This window comes from Trichomycterus rosablanca, chromosome 2, assembly GCF_030014385.1.
Source record: "Trichomycterus rosablanca isolate fTriRos1 chromosome 2, fTriRos1.hap1, whole genome shotgun sequence".
Classification (NCBI taxonomy): Eukaryota; Metazoa; Chordata; class Actinopteri; order Siluriformes; family Trichomycteridae; genus Trichomycterus; species Trichomycterus rosablanca.
Window position 1 is genome coordinate 54880426 of NC_085989.1, and position 17955 is coordinate 54898380.

At 38.2% G+C, this 17955-nt stretch overlaps 1 protein-coding gene across 1 annotated transcript in view; it reads right to left on the bottom strand.

The window, feature by feature from the left end:
- LOC134302332 (interferon-induced very large GTPase 1-like) overlaps positions 1-17588 on the bottom strand; it is a 30303-nt gene extending 12715 nt beyond the window's left edge. Inside the window, exons 1-4 of the mRNA XM_062987406.1 lie at positions 17446-17588; positions 17137-17246; positions 8900-8947; positions 6640-7323 (exon numbers count right to left, since the gene is read on the bottom strand). Coding sequence (XP_062843476.1) covers positions 6640-7323; positions 8900-8947; positions 17137-17246; positions 17446-17588 — 985 coding nt within the window. The remainder of the gene's footprint in view (positions 1-6639; positions 7324-8899; positions 8948-17136; positions 17247-17445) is intronic.
- Positions 17589-17955: the final 367 nt, after the last annotated feature.

The following is a 17955-nucleotide window of genomic DNA, read 5'->3' on the forward strand; positions in this document are numbered from 1 at the left end:
CATCCACATCAAACTTATTTCTGCAGTGATTATTTTTTCGTGGATAACTCTCTTATTCCTAGAGTTGGTTCTATTGAGTATCATCCTATAGTTATCTCAGATCATGCCCCTCTCACTATGAATATAAGTTTTTTGTGTTGTCCTGTCTTTTTGCAGCCCTTGAGATTTGACTCATTACTATTATCAGATGAGGCTTCCATTACCTTAATTTCAGCTTTGATTGATGCTTTTATTGCTATCAACAGGAATGACAGCACCTCATTTTCTTTGTTGTGGGAAACTCTTAAGTCCTATTTGCATGGACAGATAATTTCCTACACTGCATATTCAAAAAGATTACAGAAATCCAAGTTGCAAGATTTGATGTCAAAGATTGCAAACTTAGATAAACTTAACTCGATCGACTCATCACCTGCTCTACTTTCATGCTCTCTTAATTGTAACTAAATGTTTGCAAGAAGTCTTTCTGAGATTCTAGATCTCAGGAATGTTTTAATGCTTAATTATTTTTTTCCTTATGTAAAGCACTTTGAATTGCCACTGTGTATTACAAATAAACTTGCCTTGCCTTGCCTTACTGAAATGGTGACTTGAGTTACAGACTCAGAATTCAACCTCATTACAACAACTGACATGGAGCAATTACTGCTTTGTACACGTTGCAATTACTACAAGCATGGTAAGAAGAGCTCTAGACTACTCTAGCTCTAGACATGAGCTGCATCTCGTTTGATTCCTCAAATAAAGGATTCTTCCGGGGGGATGTGCACAGACCCATTATTAATTTATAAGATTTTAAAATCTTTTTATTCACATCTGTATCAGACAGAATACGCTGCAGATCATATAACTGGATTTCTGGAGGGTTTGGTGTTCCCCACGGTAGACTCAGGGACTGCAAGTGATCTGGACTTACCTTTACATCTAGAAGAAATCACTGCTGCTATCAAAACTACGCAGACTAATAAGGCACCAGGCCCTGATGGATTTCCTGTCGAGTTCTTTAAGAAATTTATAGATAAGTTAGTTCCTCTTTACCGCCAACCATGACTCAAGCATCTATATCCCTTCTATTGAAGAAGAACAAGGATCCCACATCCTGCGCTTCATACAGACCTCTGTCCCTTTTAAATGTCCCTTTAAATATATCCAAGATTCATATAAATCTCATGACCTGGGACACAAACTGTTTGTTTTATCCAAATGCTATTAATGATCAGTGTGACAGATACTCTGCCTCACCATGTCAGAGAAAACATGTGTTTTTTTTTGTCCTTCATTACACAAATTTTGGTCAGATTACTTTGAGATTATCTCAAAGGTTTTAGGTATTAACATCTCCCCCTGCCCTTCTGTTGCAATATTTGGTGTTCAAGCAAACTTTCTAGCCTTTACTTCTCTATTGGCAAGACAACGTATATTAATATTGTGGAAATCTGCAAAACCACCTTCAATATCGCAGTGGCTACACGATGTTTTGCACTTTCTTATATTGGAAAAGATAAGACTCACGTTGAAAGGTAACACTGCCGTGTTTTATTTAAAATGGAATTCTTTTCTTTAATTCTTCAATTTGCTTGAAGCAGTGCCGGCTGACTGGGGTTGTATATACAGTATGTTCACATAATAAAAACTTATTTCCTGAAACCTCAAAAAAGATAAATTATTTTTAACCATGAATGCAAAGATATATTCAGAACTGCTTACCAATTCTGTTTCTGCTGGATAAAGATTAGAGCTGGAGTCTGTAAATAAAAAGAGAAAATATAGTGTGATAAAGATAATAAACACTTTAAAGTACAAATGATTATTTATTTTAACCTAACTGATCCTGGTGGAAATGCAGTGTTAGCTCACCCCTGCCGAGTTACCACTGGGCCCCTAAGCAAGGCCTTTAACCCCCAATTGCATAGATTGTTTTTGGTCACAATTGTAAATCACTGAATTAAAGCGTCTGCTAAAAGCTGTAAAGTACTGTAGGACTCAAATCTCTTAACCTGTCTACAGCAACATGATGCTACAGGGATCATGTAAAATAATAGATGTTAATCCTACACATCCATACTGATAACAAAATGATGTGTATAATATTTCACGGTACACTCAGTTAATTCCCGAAAATTTCTGCTAATCATACAGGAAATAAACAAAACACCATTTAACAAATAGGTGTGTGGTGACTTGGTAACCGGGGTCTTGCACAGCAATAAAGGTACTATAGGATCTGGTTTTGATCCTCACCTCCGATCACTGTGATGAGTTTTGTATGTTCTCCACATGTTCTGGGTTTGCTTCCACCATTCAAAATCATGGTAGAAGTGGGAGTGGTCATTTAAAATTTGCTGCTCTTAATCACCAAGGTTTAATGATCAAATTATGTTAATAAATGAGTAAAACCTTGCAATGAATTGACCCCTTGTTCAGTTTATGATTATTTTATGTATTTAAGTATTTTTGGGTTCATTCAAGGGGGTCTGATGCAGTTTTCCAGCACTGTACCATTCTAATATCGTCAGCAATAAATGTTTTTGGTTGAGCTCATAGCCACTGATGCGCCGCTGTTTTCACATCATCGTCACATGAAAATCTTCTTCCCCTTAAAGCTTCTTTGAGCATCCAAAAAGGTGCAAATCAGATGGAGCTAAATCCGGACTTTAAGTGTCGCTCAGACACGACCTCCTCCTCCTACTACACCCTCACTGTTTATAACCAACATATAAAAGTGCAGAAACTTTTTGAAGATCCCTCGTATATGCCATTTAAATCGTTTGATATTGTTAACTAAGAAACTCATCACATGTATTTGTTACAATTTGTTGTGTTTGTTTTTGGCTGTATGTACTATACTGTGATTATTTCTGTATATAAGAAAGATACCCCTTAGCTTCCTTTTCTAGCAAAGTAATGTTAATGAGCTGCTGTTCTATTCCTGTCATTAAAGGAAACTCAAAAACTTCTTGGATAGACTATCTCAAAAACTGTTCTTTCTTATTTACATGAAAACAGTATTCATGAAAAATTTCAATCAGGATTTAGTACCAAAACTGCATTAAATAGTCCTGAAACCACTTTAATTAGAGTAGTTAACGAGTTGTTAATGTCTTCTGATAATGGATGTGTCTCTTTTCTTGTTCTATTAGATCTTAGTGCAGCTTTTGATACTGTTGATCATAACATCTAACTGAATAGGCTAGAAAATACAGTTAGTATTAGTGGACTCTCTAGGTTTAAATCCTACAACCCCAAATCAGAAAAAGTTGGGACAGCATGGAAAATGCAAATAAAATAAAAACAGAGTTTCTTATATTGACTTTGACTTTTATTTGATGTCAGACAGGATGAACCTGAGATATTTCATCTTTTATCTGCTCAACTTCATTTCATTTATTAAAAAAACATCCATTCCAGCATTTCAGGCCTGCAACACATTACAAAAATAGTTGGGACGGAAGCAATTTAGGGCCAGTAATGAGGTGAAAAAAACAAAATAATGATGTGATTTGAAACAGGTGACGTTAACAGGTGATGTGTGATGATGGTTTGGTACAAAAGCAGCATCCAGGAAAGGCTGAGACTTTGATGAGTAAAGGATTCAGTTTGTCCACAAATGTGCTGCCTTCAAGACGTCGTCTTTTCCAGGGACGTCAATCATTTTTCAACAAAACCACCTGCTGCACACATTACAAAGGCGTGGCTGTGGAAGAAGAGGGTACGGGTACTGGACTGGCCTGCCTGCAATCCTGACCTGTCCCCAATAGAGAACGTGTGGAGGATTTTGAAACAACGACTCCGTACTTTTGCACATCTTAAGACATGTTTACAGGAAAAGCGAGAGAAAATAAAAGCTGAAACACTAAATCACGTGGTCTCCTCAGTGTCAAAACGTCTGTGGTGAAAAGGAACGACAACATTACAAAGTAGTAAATGCTTTACTGTCCCAACTTTTTTTAGAATGTGTTGCAGACCTGAAATGCAGAAATGGTTGTTTATTAATAAATGAAACATGAAATATCTCAGGTTCTTGTCTGCAATGAAACAAAGGTCAAAGTAAATGTACAGTGGGGTCAAAAAGTATTTAGTCAGCCACTGATTGTGCAAGTTCTCCTACTTATAAAGATGAGAGAGGTCTGTAATTTTCATCATAGGTACACTTCAACTATGAGAGACAAAATGAGAAAAAAAAAAATCCAGGAAACCACAAACAAGCAAGATTTCTGGCTCTCACAGACCTGTAACTTCTTCTTTAAGAAGCTCTTCTGTCCTCCACTCGTTACCTGTATTAATGGCACCTGTTTGACCTCGTTATCTGTATAAAAGACACCTGTCCACAGCCTCAAACAGTCAGACTCCAAACTCAACCATGGCCAAGACCAAAGAGCTGTCGAAGGACACCAGGAAGAAAATTGTAGACCTGCACCAGGCTGGGAAGAGTGAATCTACAATAGGCAAGCAGGTTGGTGTGAATAAATCAACTGTGGGAGCAATTGTAAGAAAATGGAAGACATACAAGACCATTGATGATCTCCCTTGGGGTCAAGATCTCATCCCGTGGGGTCAAAATGATCATGAGAACGGTGAGCAAAAATCCCAGAACTACACGGAGGGACCTGATGAATGACCTGCAGAGAGCTGGGACCAAAGTAACAAAGGCTACCATCAGTAACACACTACGCCGAGAGGGACTCAAATCCTGCAGTGCCAGGCGTGTCCCCCTGCTTAAGCCAGTACATGTCCAGGCCCGTCTGAAGTTTGCCAGAGAGCATATGGATGATCCAGAAGAGGATTGGGAGAATATCATGTGGTCAGATGAAACCAAAATTGAACTTTTTGGTAAAAGCTCAACTCGTCGTGTTTGGAGGAAGACGAAGAACCCAAGAACACCATACCTACTGTGAAGCATGGGGGTGGAAACATCATGCTTTGGGGCTGTTTTTCTGCAAACAGGACGACTGATCCGTGTTAAGGGAAGAATGAACAGGGCCATGTATCGTGAGATTTTAAGCCAAAACCTCCTTCCATCAGTGAGAGCATTGAAGATGGAATGTGGCTGGGTCTTCCAGCATGACAATGATCCCAAACACACCGCTCGGGCAACAAAGCAGTGGCTCCGTAAAAAGCATTTCAAGGTCCTGGAGTGGCCTAGCCAGACCTCAACCCCATAGAAAATTTGTGGAGTCCGTGTTGCCCAGCGACAGCCCCAAAACATCACTGCTCTAGAGGAGATCTGCATGGAGGAATGGGCCAAAATACCAGTTACAGTGTGTGCAAACCTGGTGAAGACTTACAGGAAACGTTTGACCTCTGTCATTGCCAACAAAGGTTATGTTACAAAGTATTGAGTCGAACTTTTGTTATTGACCAAATACTTATTTTCCACCATAATTTACAAAAAAATTCTTTAAAAATCCTACAATGTAATTTCCTGGATTTTTCTCATTTTGTCTCTCATAGTTGAAGTGTACCTATGATGAAAATTACAGACCTCTCTCATCTTTCTAAGTAGGAGAACCTACACAATCAGTGGCTGACTAAATACTTTTTGGCCCCACTGTAAGAAAATCTGTGTTTTTTATTATTTGCATTTCCATTTTTTGCCGATTTGAGGTTGTAAATAAGCCACTGCTAAAACTTGCCCTCTACAGTTCATAATATTATCAAATGATTCAGAGACTATGTAGGAAATCTCTGTGCACAAGGCCAAAAAAACCTTAAATTAAGGAAACTTAAAAATCAGCATGATTTTGTGATGAATATCAGCACATGTATGTGGTACTTCTGACTCACCTTGAACAAGAACAAGTGTCATTTTGACTGAATAAGCATTAAGTCCCACATTTCAAAATCTTGTGAAAAGCCTTTCCAAAAAAGTAAAAGCTGTCACTGTCTTTTAAAAGAGGGTGGTGGTGCTACCATATTAATGCCCATGGTTTTGGAATGGTAGCTCATTGTAGGACCAGGACTGTCGACTCAAACTAAAGGTACATTCTTGTATCTCCTAGCTCTCCTTTTCAGTTATAGTCTAATAATTAAGGGTAATGAAGTCTCATGCTACTTTGCACAATTTATGTTATATTATTAATGATTTTGTTTATATCACATTTAAACTGCATCATGGCGTGAACCTGTTTCCCACCTGAGGCTGATGACTGTGGGTGTAAACTCAAATTATTTATGCTTTTCACTTGGTGTAACTTTTGTTACAAATAATTTTATTTAAATGTTTTAAATCGAATTCTAATTCATTCAAATTACTTGTAATCAAGTTTAATCCTTGTAATTGTAATGGAATTTTCCTTATCACTGTTGCTCTCGGCTTGCAGGGTTTTTTGTTGAGGATTCTGTGCAGTTGCTTTGAGCCAATGCTATGCTGCTATATAAATTTGACGTAACTTGACCAAGGTGTCCTAATACTTCGGTCATATAGTGTACATGAAAGCAAACATTCTCTGAAACAAGCACAATGGGGACAAGACCCTTAGAGATCTGGAGCTAACCATCCCAATAAAGCTCCAGATAAAAGATCAGTGTTTGTAAAGCTGAGCAATCACTTCCACCAAAACACAACTTTCAACATTCACATGAAATTCCTTTAACCATGGTAAAGTGTGCTGGTATATTTATGTTCATTTTAATACTTACCTTTTCTAACAACACTTCCTACTCTGTTAAATAGCTTCTTGTTTTTTTTTTCTTCAGGACAACCTGCACTTTTCCTCTCTTCATCTTTTCCATGTTTGTCATAATGTTGCAAAGTATCTTCTGCATCTTCAAAAATATCACATGTGAGGTAACTTCCATTTATTTTCACCACTTTGTCAATATCCTCAAACAGCCGACAAACTGAAGTCTTGTCATGTTTATCTCTGTGTTTAAATCTGTGAAACCTTCCATCACTTTCATCCAGAAACTTGTTAAAACCTGCAGATTTTTCCTCTTCAGGCTCCCAGCCAGTACTGATCAATATAGAATAGTTGAGTGCTCGATCACTGAAGCAGTTCAGTAAGTGTTTCAGTTGTTTTTTGTCCTTCTCTGTAAAACTCTGAGGTTGCACCACGAGTAAGAAAGCATGAGGACCAGGAGCAGTAAGTGAAACACACTCTTTTAGTCTCTCAGATGACTGAGTGAGTTCTGGATTGTATAGATGAGGAGCATTGATGATGGTGATGTATCTTTCCTCCACCCATCCTCTCGCTCTCTCACTGTGCTGATCTACTGAATGTGGAGGAACTTCAGTCTCAAATGCAGCTCTACCCAGGATGAAGTTCCCCACACTGCTGGTCTCTGAGTGACTCTTTCCTAACAGAATTATCCTCAGTTCAGACACTGAAAATGAAGGAAAACATAAATGATCTTTAAACATATAAATTACTGCTGTTGACCATGATACACATGTACTACAACCCCAAATCAGAAAAACAAATTGGACAGTATGGAAAATGCAAATTAAAAAAGAGTTTCTTACATTTACTTTGACTTTTATTTGATGTCAGACAGGATGAACCTGAGATATTTCATGTTTTATCTGCTCAACTTCATTTCATTTGTTAACACACATCCATTCCTGCATTTCAGGCCTGCAACAAAAGTTGGGACAGGGGCAATTTAGGGCTAGTAATGAGGTGAAAAAACTAAATAATTATATGATTCCAAACAAGTGATGTCAACAGGTGATTGTAATCATGGTTTGGTACAAAAGCTGCATCCTGCATTTCAGGCCTGCAACACATTCCAAAAAAAAGATGGGACAGTAAAGCATTTACCACTTTACCACCTGATTTAGTGTTTCAGCTTTTATTTTGTCTCGTTCTTCCTGCAAACACGTCTTAAGATGTGCAACAGTACGCGGTCGTCAGTGTTCCTCCACACGTTCTCTATAGAGGACAGGTCAGGACTGTAGACAGGCCAGTCCAGTACCCGTACCCTCTTTTTCCGCAACCATGCCTTTGTAATGTGTGCAGCAGGTGGTTTTGCATCGTCTTGTTGAAAAATGCTGGACATCCCTGGAAAAACTGACGCACCCCCATACCATGACAGACCCTGGTACTGACGCACCCCCATACCATGACAGACCCTGGTACTGACACACCCCCATACTTTGACAGACCCTGGTACTGACACACCCATACCATGACAGACCCTGGTACTGACACACCCCCATACTTTGACAGACCCTGGTACTGACACACCCATACCATGACAGACCCTGGTACTGACACACCCCCATACTTTGACAGACCCTGGTACTGACACACTCATACCATGAAAGACCCTGGTACTGACACACCCCCATACCATGACAGACCCTGGTACTGACACACCCCCATACCATGACAGACCCTGGTACTGACACACCCATACCATGACAGACCCTGGTACTGACACACCCCCATACCATGACAGAGCCTGGCACTGACACACCCACTTATCATGACAGACCCTTGTACTGACACACCCCCATACCATGACAGACCCTGGTACTGACACACCCCCATACCATGATACACCCTGGCTTTAGGACATTCTCTCTTCTTCATTCTGGGTGATTAAGTGTAGATTGGTGGTAAAATGATAATTACATCCATTCAAAATTAAATCCACAACACAATAAAGTGCACAAAAAGTCATGGGGTCTGAATATTTTCTGAATTTACTCTATTAAGTCGAGAGACAACACTAAGATTTCAGCCTTATAAAAACCACAGATTTGTTAAAGCAGATTTGATACAGAAACAAAAAACATCTAACTGGAATGTGGAGTGGAGCTGGTGTTTTTACTGTGAGAATATTTTTTTTATTTAAAAACAACACCATAGTTGATTTATTATTAAACTAAAGTGCAGAATTTGTCATTCACTTAATTAGCAATAAAATTTTACAAGTATAGAACAAAAAGACTTACTCATGGGAGGTGGGGACATACTTCTCCTCTTTCTTAGTGGTTGATAATCTGTGCATAAACCACAAACCATGTTTTAATCAACACACTGCAGGACCAGCTGATAAATATGATCTTATACAGAATTTACAGAGATTACAGTTCCCATCATATTCACTGACACTATAATTATCTGTATTTTAATGGATTATATTAGTCTCACACTGAAAAACCCAATCAAGTTCATTTATTCAGAGAAAAAAAATCCCTCATTAAGATGTTCATGTCATTTAGCCATGAATACAAGCAACTGGAATCAAAGTTTATTTGTCACATACATAATCATACACAGTACAACTGTGTTTGGCATAAAAAGAAATATGACTACATGGAAAAAAGTTATGCCCATTATTAAGTATGATTTGTTGGTTTATTAGGATTTTAATGTCATGTTTTACATTTTTGGTTACATTCATGACAGGTATAGTAGTTACTCATTACACAAGATTCATCAGTTCACAAGGTTATATCAAACACAGTCAGTCATGGACAATTTAGTGTCTCCAGTTCACCTCACTTGCACATCTTTGGACTGTGGGAGTAAACCGGAGCACCCGGAGTAAACCCACGCAGACAGGGGGAGAACATGCAAACTCCACACAGAAAGGACCCGGACTGCCCCACCTGGGAATGTGAGGTGACCGTGCTACCCACTTAGCCACTGTGTCCCATTAAGTATGGTGAAAATTTTGTTAAAATCTTTAAATCTTGTTAAAGTACAAGGTATTGTAAACTACATGAAATACCAGGACATTTTAAATCAACATCTGTCTGCCACTGCCAATTTCCATCAGATCCAATGATTTGAAGAACACAAAAAAAAAGGTTTTCTGAACACAAAATTAAACTTGTGCCATGGCTACCTCAGTCATCACCATTGAAAACCTGTGGGGTGAAATAAAGAGGAGAGTGCACAAGAGAGAATCCGGGACCCTGGACTTGAGAAATTCTGTAAAAAGGAATGGACTCAGATTTCCTGCTTTTTAAGGTGTTACAGAAGAAGACTTAGTTCTGTTTTGTTGGCAAATGTAGACTGTACAAAGTACTAAATGCAGGGGTGCCAATAATTTTCACACATGCTTTTTTTCTCAGAATAAATGAACTCCAGTTAAAGGTTAAATTTTTCAGTGTGAGATAATTTCACCAGAAGTTTAAATACAGAAAGTCAGTGTATATTACAAAAATACTTCTTCAAAATAAGTCTTATCTGGGAATTCTTTGTAAAACCTCAAACCAAAATGTTAGTAGAACATTAATAAATAAAAGAAGGGAAAATTACTGTTTTATTTTAATATGTTATACCTGAACTTTCTAATCGTATTCTTAACGGGACCAATTAAGCACAAGCTACATCTGATATAACAGAGAAGGTCTGAATTTCCAACATTATAGACTGTTCTACTTATAAGTTGTAACAGACTTTTTTCTGGTTACGTTTATTAAGCTGTTACACTAATTTCCTTCCAGCAACCTCAGTACCGTAAAACAGAGTTTATAAGTGCACTAAAAACTTTAGTGTAGACAGAGCAACTGAGCTTTTGCAGATGTCTCGTTCAAAGCCCAACAAAATAACTTTACTGTGACATTTTTTTCTTCTTTATTTAACCTAATTTTATTCATAATAAATATCACAATGGTTAAATCACAAAATCTACAATAATCAAAGTTATGATCAGATCGACTGAATATTGTCAGTACCTGATGGTTTTTGTTACCACAGTCACGCCATCTGCACTTTAAAAAAGCTCGGTCACACTATCTACACTAAATGTTTTACATCTAAACCGTGTTTTACGGTGATACAGCTGCGAAGTATTGAAGAGGGTAAATCATCTTTTTACAGCTTAATATACATTACTACCGAGTTCTGATGCACATAAAGTGTACCGGAAACAAAAGTGTGTACAATAAAATAGGCAGATTAAATATTTATCAAATCCCACCATTATGACCATGAAGAACATTTACTGTACTGCTCATGTGCTGATTTAGAGAAAATTTTACTGTAGGAATTTGGAGTAATGTGATGGCAAACTTGTGTCCAGTGTCTATTTGGTTGTGTTAAGACCACATTTTGAAGTCCAGTAATATAAGCAATGGATCTAATATATATTAGATCCATTAGGAACACTTACTCTAGTACTCACCATGTGATTTTGAAACATTTTACTGTAGAAATTTGGAGTAATGATAACAGACTTGTGTAAAGTGTCAATTCAGTTGTGTTTAGAACACTTTTTGAAGATCAATAAAAAAAAGAAAACCAATTGTTTTCAAACTTCACCCCTAGATTCATAAAGTACTTAGTTTAGTACTCATGTTGTGATTTTGGGACAATTTTACCTTAGTCATTTAAAATAAACAAATGGCAAACTTATGTAAAATGTCGATTCGGTGTTCCTGTTAAATTGTGGTCTTATCACAACCGAATTTGCCATCTCATTATTTCAAATTTCTACAGTAAAATTTCAAATTTTAAATTATCAAATCCACAAAATGAGTACTACAGTAAATGTTTCTTAGAGTCTAAACACAACGGAATAGACATTTTACACAAGTTTGTTATCACATTACTCCAAATTTCTACAGTAGAATTGTCCCAAAATCACAACACAAGTACTGGAGTAAGTGTTCTTCATGACTGTAGTGGTTTAAGAACAATTTAAGAACAATTTGGATTGCTTATGTTATTGATTTTCAAAAGTGGTAACAAAACTGAATAGACACTTTACACAAGTCTGCCATTTCATTACTCTAAATGTAAACAGTAAAATAGTCTTTACATCACAGGATTTATTCTAGAGTAAATGTTCTTTATAATTGTAGGGATGCCATTAGATAACAATTTGATTTGCTTCTTTCATTAATCTTCAAAAAGTGGTCTGTGCACAACTGAATTGACACTTTACATAAGTTTGGCATCCCAGTATTCCAACTTCCTGCAGTAAAATTGACCCAAAATCACACCGTAAGTACTAGGAGTAAGTGTTCTTCCTGACTTTAGGGGTGGCACTTGATAAAAATTTTATTTGCTAATTTTATTGGACTTCAAATGTGGTCTAAACACAACCTAATTGACATTTTACATTAATTTGCCATACAATTATCTTCAATTCCAACAGTAAAATTGTCCCAACATCACACTATAAATACTAGAGTAAGTGTTCTTCATGACTGTAGGGGTGGCACTTGATAACAACCGAATAAACACTTTACACAAGTTTGAGATCAGATCACAACAAATTCCTACAGTAAAAACATCTGAAATGTATTTCATTAATAACAGAATTAATGCTTTCTTGAATGTGGTGGATTTTGTGCATCAGAACACGGTAGATTAAGTTTATTAAACTGTAAACAAACAGCTTTATTGTCTTCAACACTTCGGTTACCGTAAAATACGGTTTAGACGCGCAGTAAAACTTCAAGTGCAGATAACGAGACCGAGCTTTATTAAAGTGCAGATTTGGTGAACGCGGTGTTTTAGTTTTATATCGTGAATGTTTATAGTTGAAGATTTTCATGTCAAAACAACATTACAAATGTTTAAAATAACGATAATGCATCACTGTACTGTACATCACATAACTGTAATCAGTTTATTATAGAATTCTGAATCTTACCTACAGCCGCCATCGTCCCTGATCCGTATTAATGTCAAAAGTGAAACCACACACACACACACACACACACATACACTGTCTCACACACACTCTTTCTCACACACACACACACACTCTCTCTCTCACACACACACTCACACACACACACACACACACACACTCTCTCTCACTCACGCACACACACACACTCACACACATACACTCACACACACACTCACACACACTCTCTCACTCACTCACACGCAGCTAAAATTAACCTTGTTGTAAGTCACATGTGTCGTGTGTGTGTGTGTGTGTGTGTGTGAGTGTGTGTGTGTGTGTGTGTGTGTGTGTGTGTGTTTACTTGGTTATTTATTGTGTTTTGTTGTTTACCACACAATCACACATTCATTATGATTTTACTCTCTGGAGAACCAACAGAAACAAGAAGTTAATTACATTGATTACATAATTAACATAGTTCACAATAAGTATTCAACAGTCTTATTTAAAAATAATAATAAAATAAAAATAAAGAAATCTGTAATTTGTATGAATTCATAATTCACCATTCATGCACTAAAATGTTTTACACTGTTTTACATAAATAAAATATTTTTTACTTCAATAACATTTATTAAGCTGAATTCTGAAAACATTTCAAGTATGTAAGAGTTTTTTTACTATTACATGATAATGAAGGCACTGCTTGCTCCTGGTCAGGGTAACACTAGGCACAAGGCAGCAATACACCCTGAATAGGGCACCAATCCATTTTGTCCAATTGTCCCCATTACCCTCAGACACAGCCTATCTATCACTGACTGGCCGATAGCACTGTTAAGATTTGAACTTGGATTTCACTCTGCTTAAATCATTCGTTTTTCTGAAATATAACCAGATAATAATGTGTTGTAACCACATTAAAAAGTAGTGCAATACACTAGTAAATAATAGATTGTATATTATAAACATTTAAATTTCAAATATGTGTAATAATATCTTATTTCATTTTTTATTGTTTTTTTTATTTTAATATGTACAGTGTATCACAAAAGTGAGTACACCCCTCACATTTCTGCAGATATTTAAGTATATCTTTTCATGGGACAACACTGACAAAATGACACTCTGACACAATGAAAAGTAGTCTGTGTGCAGCTTATATAACAGTGTAAATTTATTCTTCCCTCAAAATAACTCAATATACAGCCATTAATGTCTAAACCACCGGCAACAAAAGTGAGTACACCCCTTAGTGAAAGTTCCTGAAGTGTCAATATTTTGTGTGGCCACCATTATTTCCCAGAACTGCCTTAACTCTCCTGGGCATGGAGCTTACCAGGGCTTCACAGGTTGCCACTGGAATGCTTTTCCACTCCTCCATGACGACATCACGGAGCTGGTGGATATTCGAGACTTTGCACTCCTCCACCTTCCGCTTGAGGATGCCCCAAAGATGTTCTATTGGGTTTAGGTCTGGAGACATGCTTGGCCAGTCCATCACCTTTACCCTCAGCCTCTTCAATAAAGCAGTGGTCGTCTTAGAGGTGTGTTTGGGGTCATTATCATGCTGGAACACTGCCCTGCGACCCAGTTTCCGGAGGGAGGGGATCATGCTCTGCTTCAGTATTTCACAGTACATATTGGAGTTCATGTGTCCCTCAATGAAATGTAACTCCCCAACACCTGCTGCACTCATGCAGCCCCAGACCATGGCATTCCCACCACCATGCTTGATTGTAGGCATGACACACTTATCTTTGTACTCCTCACCTGATTGCTGCCACACATGCTTGAGACCATCTGAACCAAACAAATTAATCTTGGTCTCATCAGACCATAGGACATGGTTCCAGTAATCCATGTCCTTTGTTGACATGTCTTCAGCAAACTGTTTGCGGGCTTTCTTGTGTAGAGACTTCAGAAGAGGCTTCCTTCTGGGGTGACAGCCATGCAGACCAATTTGATGTAGTGTGCGGCGTATGGTCTGAGCACTGACAGGCTGACCCCCCACCTTTTCAATCTCTGCAGCAATGCTGACAGCACTCCTGCGCCTATCTTTCAAAGACAGCAGTTGGATGTGACGCTGAGCACGTGCACTCAGGTTCTTTGGACGACCAACGCGAGGTCTGTTCTGAGTGGACCCTGCTCTTTTAAAACGCTGGATGATCTTGGCCACTGTGCTGCAGCTCAGTTTCAGGGTGTTGGCAATCTTCTTGTAGCCTTGGCCATCTTCATGTAGCGCAACAATTCGTCTTTTAAGATCCTCAGAGAGTTCTTTGCCATGAGGTGCCATGTTGGAACTTTCAGTGACCAGTATGAGGGAGTGTGAGAGCTGTACTACTAAATTGAACACACCTGCTCCCTATGCACACCTGAGACCTAGTAACACTAACAAATCACATGACATTTTGGAGGGAAAATGACAAGCAGTGCTCAATTTGGACATTTAGGGGTGTAGTCTCTTAGGGGTGTACTCACTTTTGTTGCCGGTGGTTTAGACATTAATGGCTGTATATTGAGTTATTTTGAGGGAAGAATAAATTTACACTGTTATATAAGCTGCACACAGACTACTTTTCATTGTGTCAAAGTGTCATTTTGTCAGTGTTGTCCCATGAAAAGATATACTTAAATATCTGCAGAAATGTGAGGGGTGTACTCACTTTTGTGATACACTGTATTTTTCTTTATAAAAATGAACAAAACCTGAGTATTGTAAATAAATTGTCCTGTTGCACATTATTATTGTACACTGGAGAGTTTATGTGAAGCACTGATGATATTGTGTTCTGTGGTTTTACATTTCTGCACTGTTGTTGGTTGGTTGTACATGTTGAATAAAGTTTGTTAACATGCAGTCGTGTTTTAGTTACCATAAATAAATCAGATGTATTGTATTGATTCCCAGGTAAATAAAATATCGGACATTAATGCAGTTGTGGATTTCAGTTCAGGTTTTTGTAACAGTTTTGTTAACGATGTTTATTTTATGTTGAATTATGTTTAATAAATCTTACCACATTAACAACAACATGCTGCATCTAACAGCTTTATTTAACCTCTACTGAAAAATTATTAGGTGTCGCAGTGTGTATTGCTGTCGCCTGACCTTAAGAAGTGTTTCAGTTCGATTCTCCAGCCAAGGTCCTCTTTGTGTGGAGTTTTACATGTTCTCCAGTTGTCCTTGTGAGGTTTTGTTCTGGGTGTTCCGGTTTATTTCCAGGACTTTAATCTGCTCTATTCCCTGTATTTGTGTTATGATGGGAGATATAACATTATACAAGTTACCTCTGTGAGAGCTGGTGAAACTCTATGAGGTTTTGCTTTTCACATATACAAACCTAACTCAGAGCAGTAGTGTGAAGTCTGTATTAAATCTATCATTCAGCTTTCAGTGAGAATTAGGAGAGAATTCATGAAAACTTGTGTTTGTGTGTCTGCCACCACCGTTTACAAATCAGCTTAAAATGTGGGCTTCAAGAAAAAAGAGAGAACATACACAGATTGCATGACATTTGGACAGTTAACATAATCGTAAATTTAACTGCACTGGGGATTTTATCCAAGACCCTGCTAACCCCAAAGTGTAGCAGTCATAAAGCACCCTCTTCTTTCTGTGCACTCAAAGGACTAAAACCCATTATAGGAAAGGAAAAACTGCACATTACTCAATAAGTTTTAAGCACCAATACACATTATCACAGTCATTTCATAACCACTGGGTTTTACAGAAATATGGACCCACAAGAATAAGAACAAAATAAAATATAAGAAGACAAAGAAAAACAGTGGCTACACCAGTCTCTGCTCTACTACAGTGGAGGAAATAAGTATTTGATCCCCCACTGACTTTAAAAGTTTTAATACAAAAAAATCAATGAAACGTCTCATAATTTTATGCCAGCTTTATTTTAACAGTGACACATAGAATATCAAAAGAAAAACTGAGAAAATTACATGAAATGATAAATAAAAATTTATTTGAATTTCATTGAAGGAAATAATTATTTGACCCCCTAGTAAAATATCATTTAATACTTGGTGGCAAAACCCTTGTTGGCAAGCACAGCAGTCAGACGTTTCTTGTAGTTTTTTATAAGGTTTGCACACACTTCAGGAGTAATTTTGGCCCACTCCTCTCTGCAGATCATCTCCAAATCCTTAAGGTTTTTAGGCGTGCATTTGGAAACGCGAAGCTTCAGCTCTCTCCATAGATTTTCTATGGGATTGAGGTCAGGAGACTGGCTAGGCCATTCCATGACCTTGATATGCTTCTTATGGAGCCACTCCTTTGTTTCCTTGGCTGTATGTTTTGGGTCGTTGTCGTGCTGGAAGACCCATCCACGACCCATTTTCAGTGCCCTGGCGGAGGCAGGTTGTCACCCAGGATTTTGCGATACATGGCCCCGTTCATCTTCCCGTCGATGCGGTGAAGTTGGCCTGTGCCCTTAGAAGAAAAACACCCCCAAAACATAATACTTCCACCACCATGCTTGACGGTGGGGATGGTGTTCTTAGGGTCATATTCTGTATTTTTCTTCCTCCAAACATGTCGAGTTAAGTTGAGGCCAAAGAGCTCAATTTTGGTCTCACCTGACCACAGCACCTTCTCCCAGTCTCTCTCGAAGTCATTAATATGTTCATTGGCGAACTTGAGGCGGGCCTGGACATGAGCCTTCTTGAGCAGAGGAACCTTGCGTGCACTGCAGGATTTTAAACCATTACGTCTCAGTGTATTACCAATGTTTTTTTTGGAGACTGTGGTCCCAGCTGCCTTGAGATCATTAACCAGCTCCTCCCGTGTAGTTCTTGGCTGATTTCTTTCTCATGATCAATGAGACTCCACGAGGTGATATCTTGCATGGAGCTCCAGGCCTAGGTCGATTGACAGTAATGTTGTACTTCTTCCACTTCCGAATAATTGCACCAACAGTTGTCACCTTCTCATCCAGCTTCTTACTTATGGCTTTGTAGCCCATTCCAGCCTTGTGTAGGTCAACAGTTTTGTCCCTGACATCTTTAGACAGCTCTTTAGTCTTGCCCATGGTGGAGATGTTGGAGTGTCACTGAGTCTGTTGGCAGGTGGCCTTTTACACAGGTGACAATTTGGGACAGGTGTCTCTCATGCAGGTAACAACTTCACTGAGATTAGGGTGTGTCAGTGGTCTGTGGGAGCCAACATTAGTCATGGTTTTTAGGGGATCAAATACTTAGTTTCCTCAATGAAATGCAAATGATTTTTTATTTAAATATTATTTAATTTTCTAGATTTAAATAAAGTCCTGGGAAGAACAAAACCTCACAATGACAACTGGAGAACATGTAAAACTGCACACAAACAGGACCTTGGCTACTTGGCTGGAGAATCAAACTGAAGCCCTTCTTGAGGTCAGGCAACAGCAATACACACTG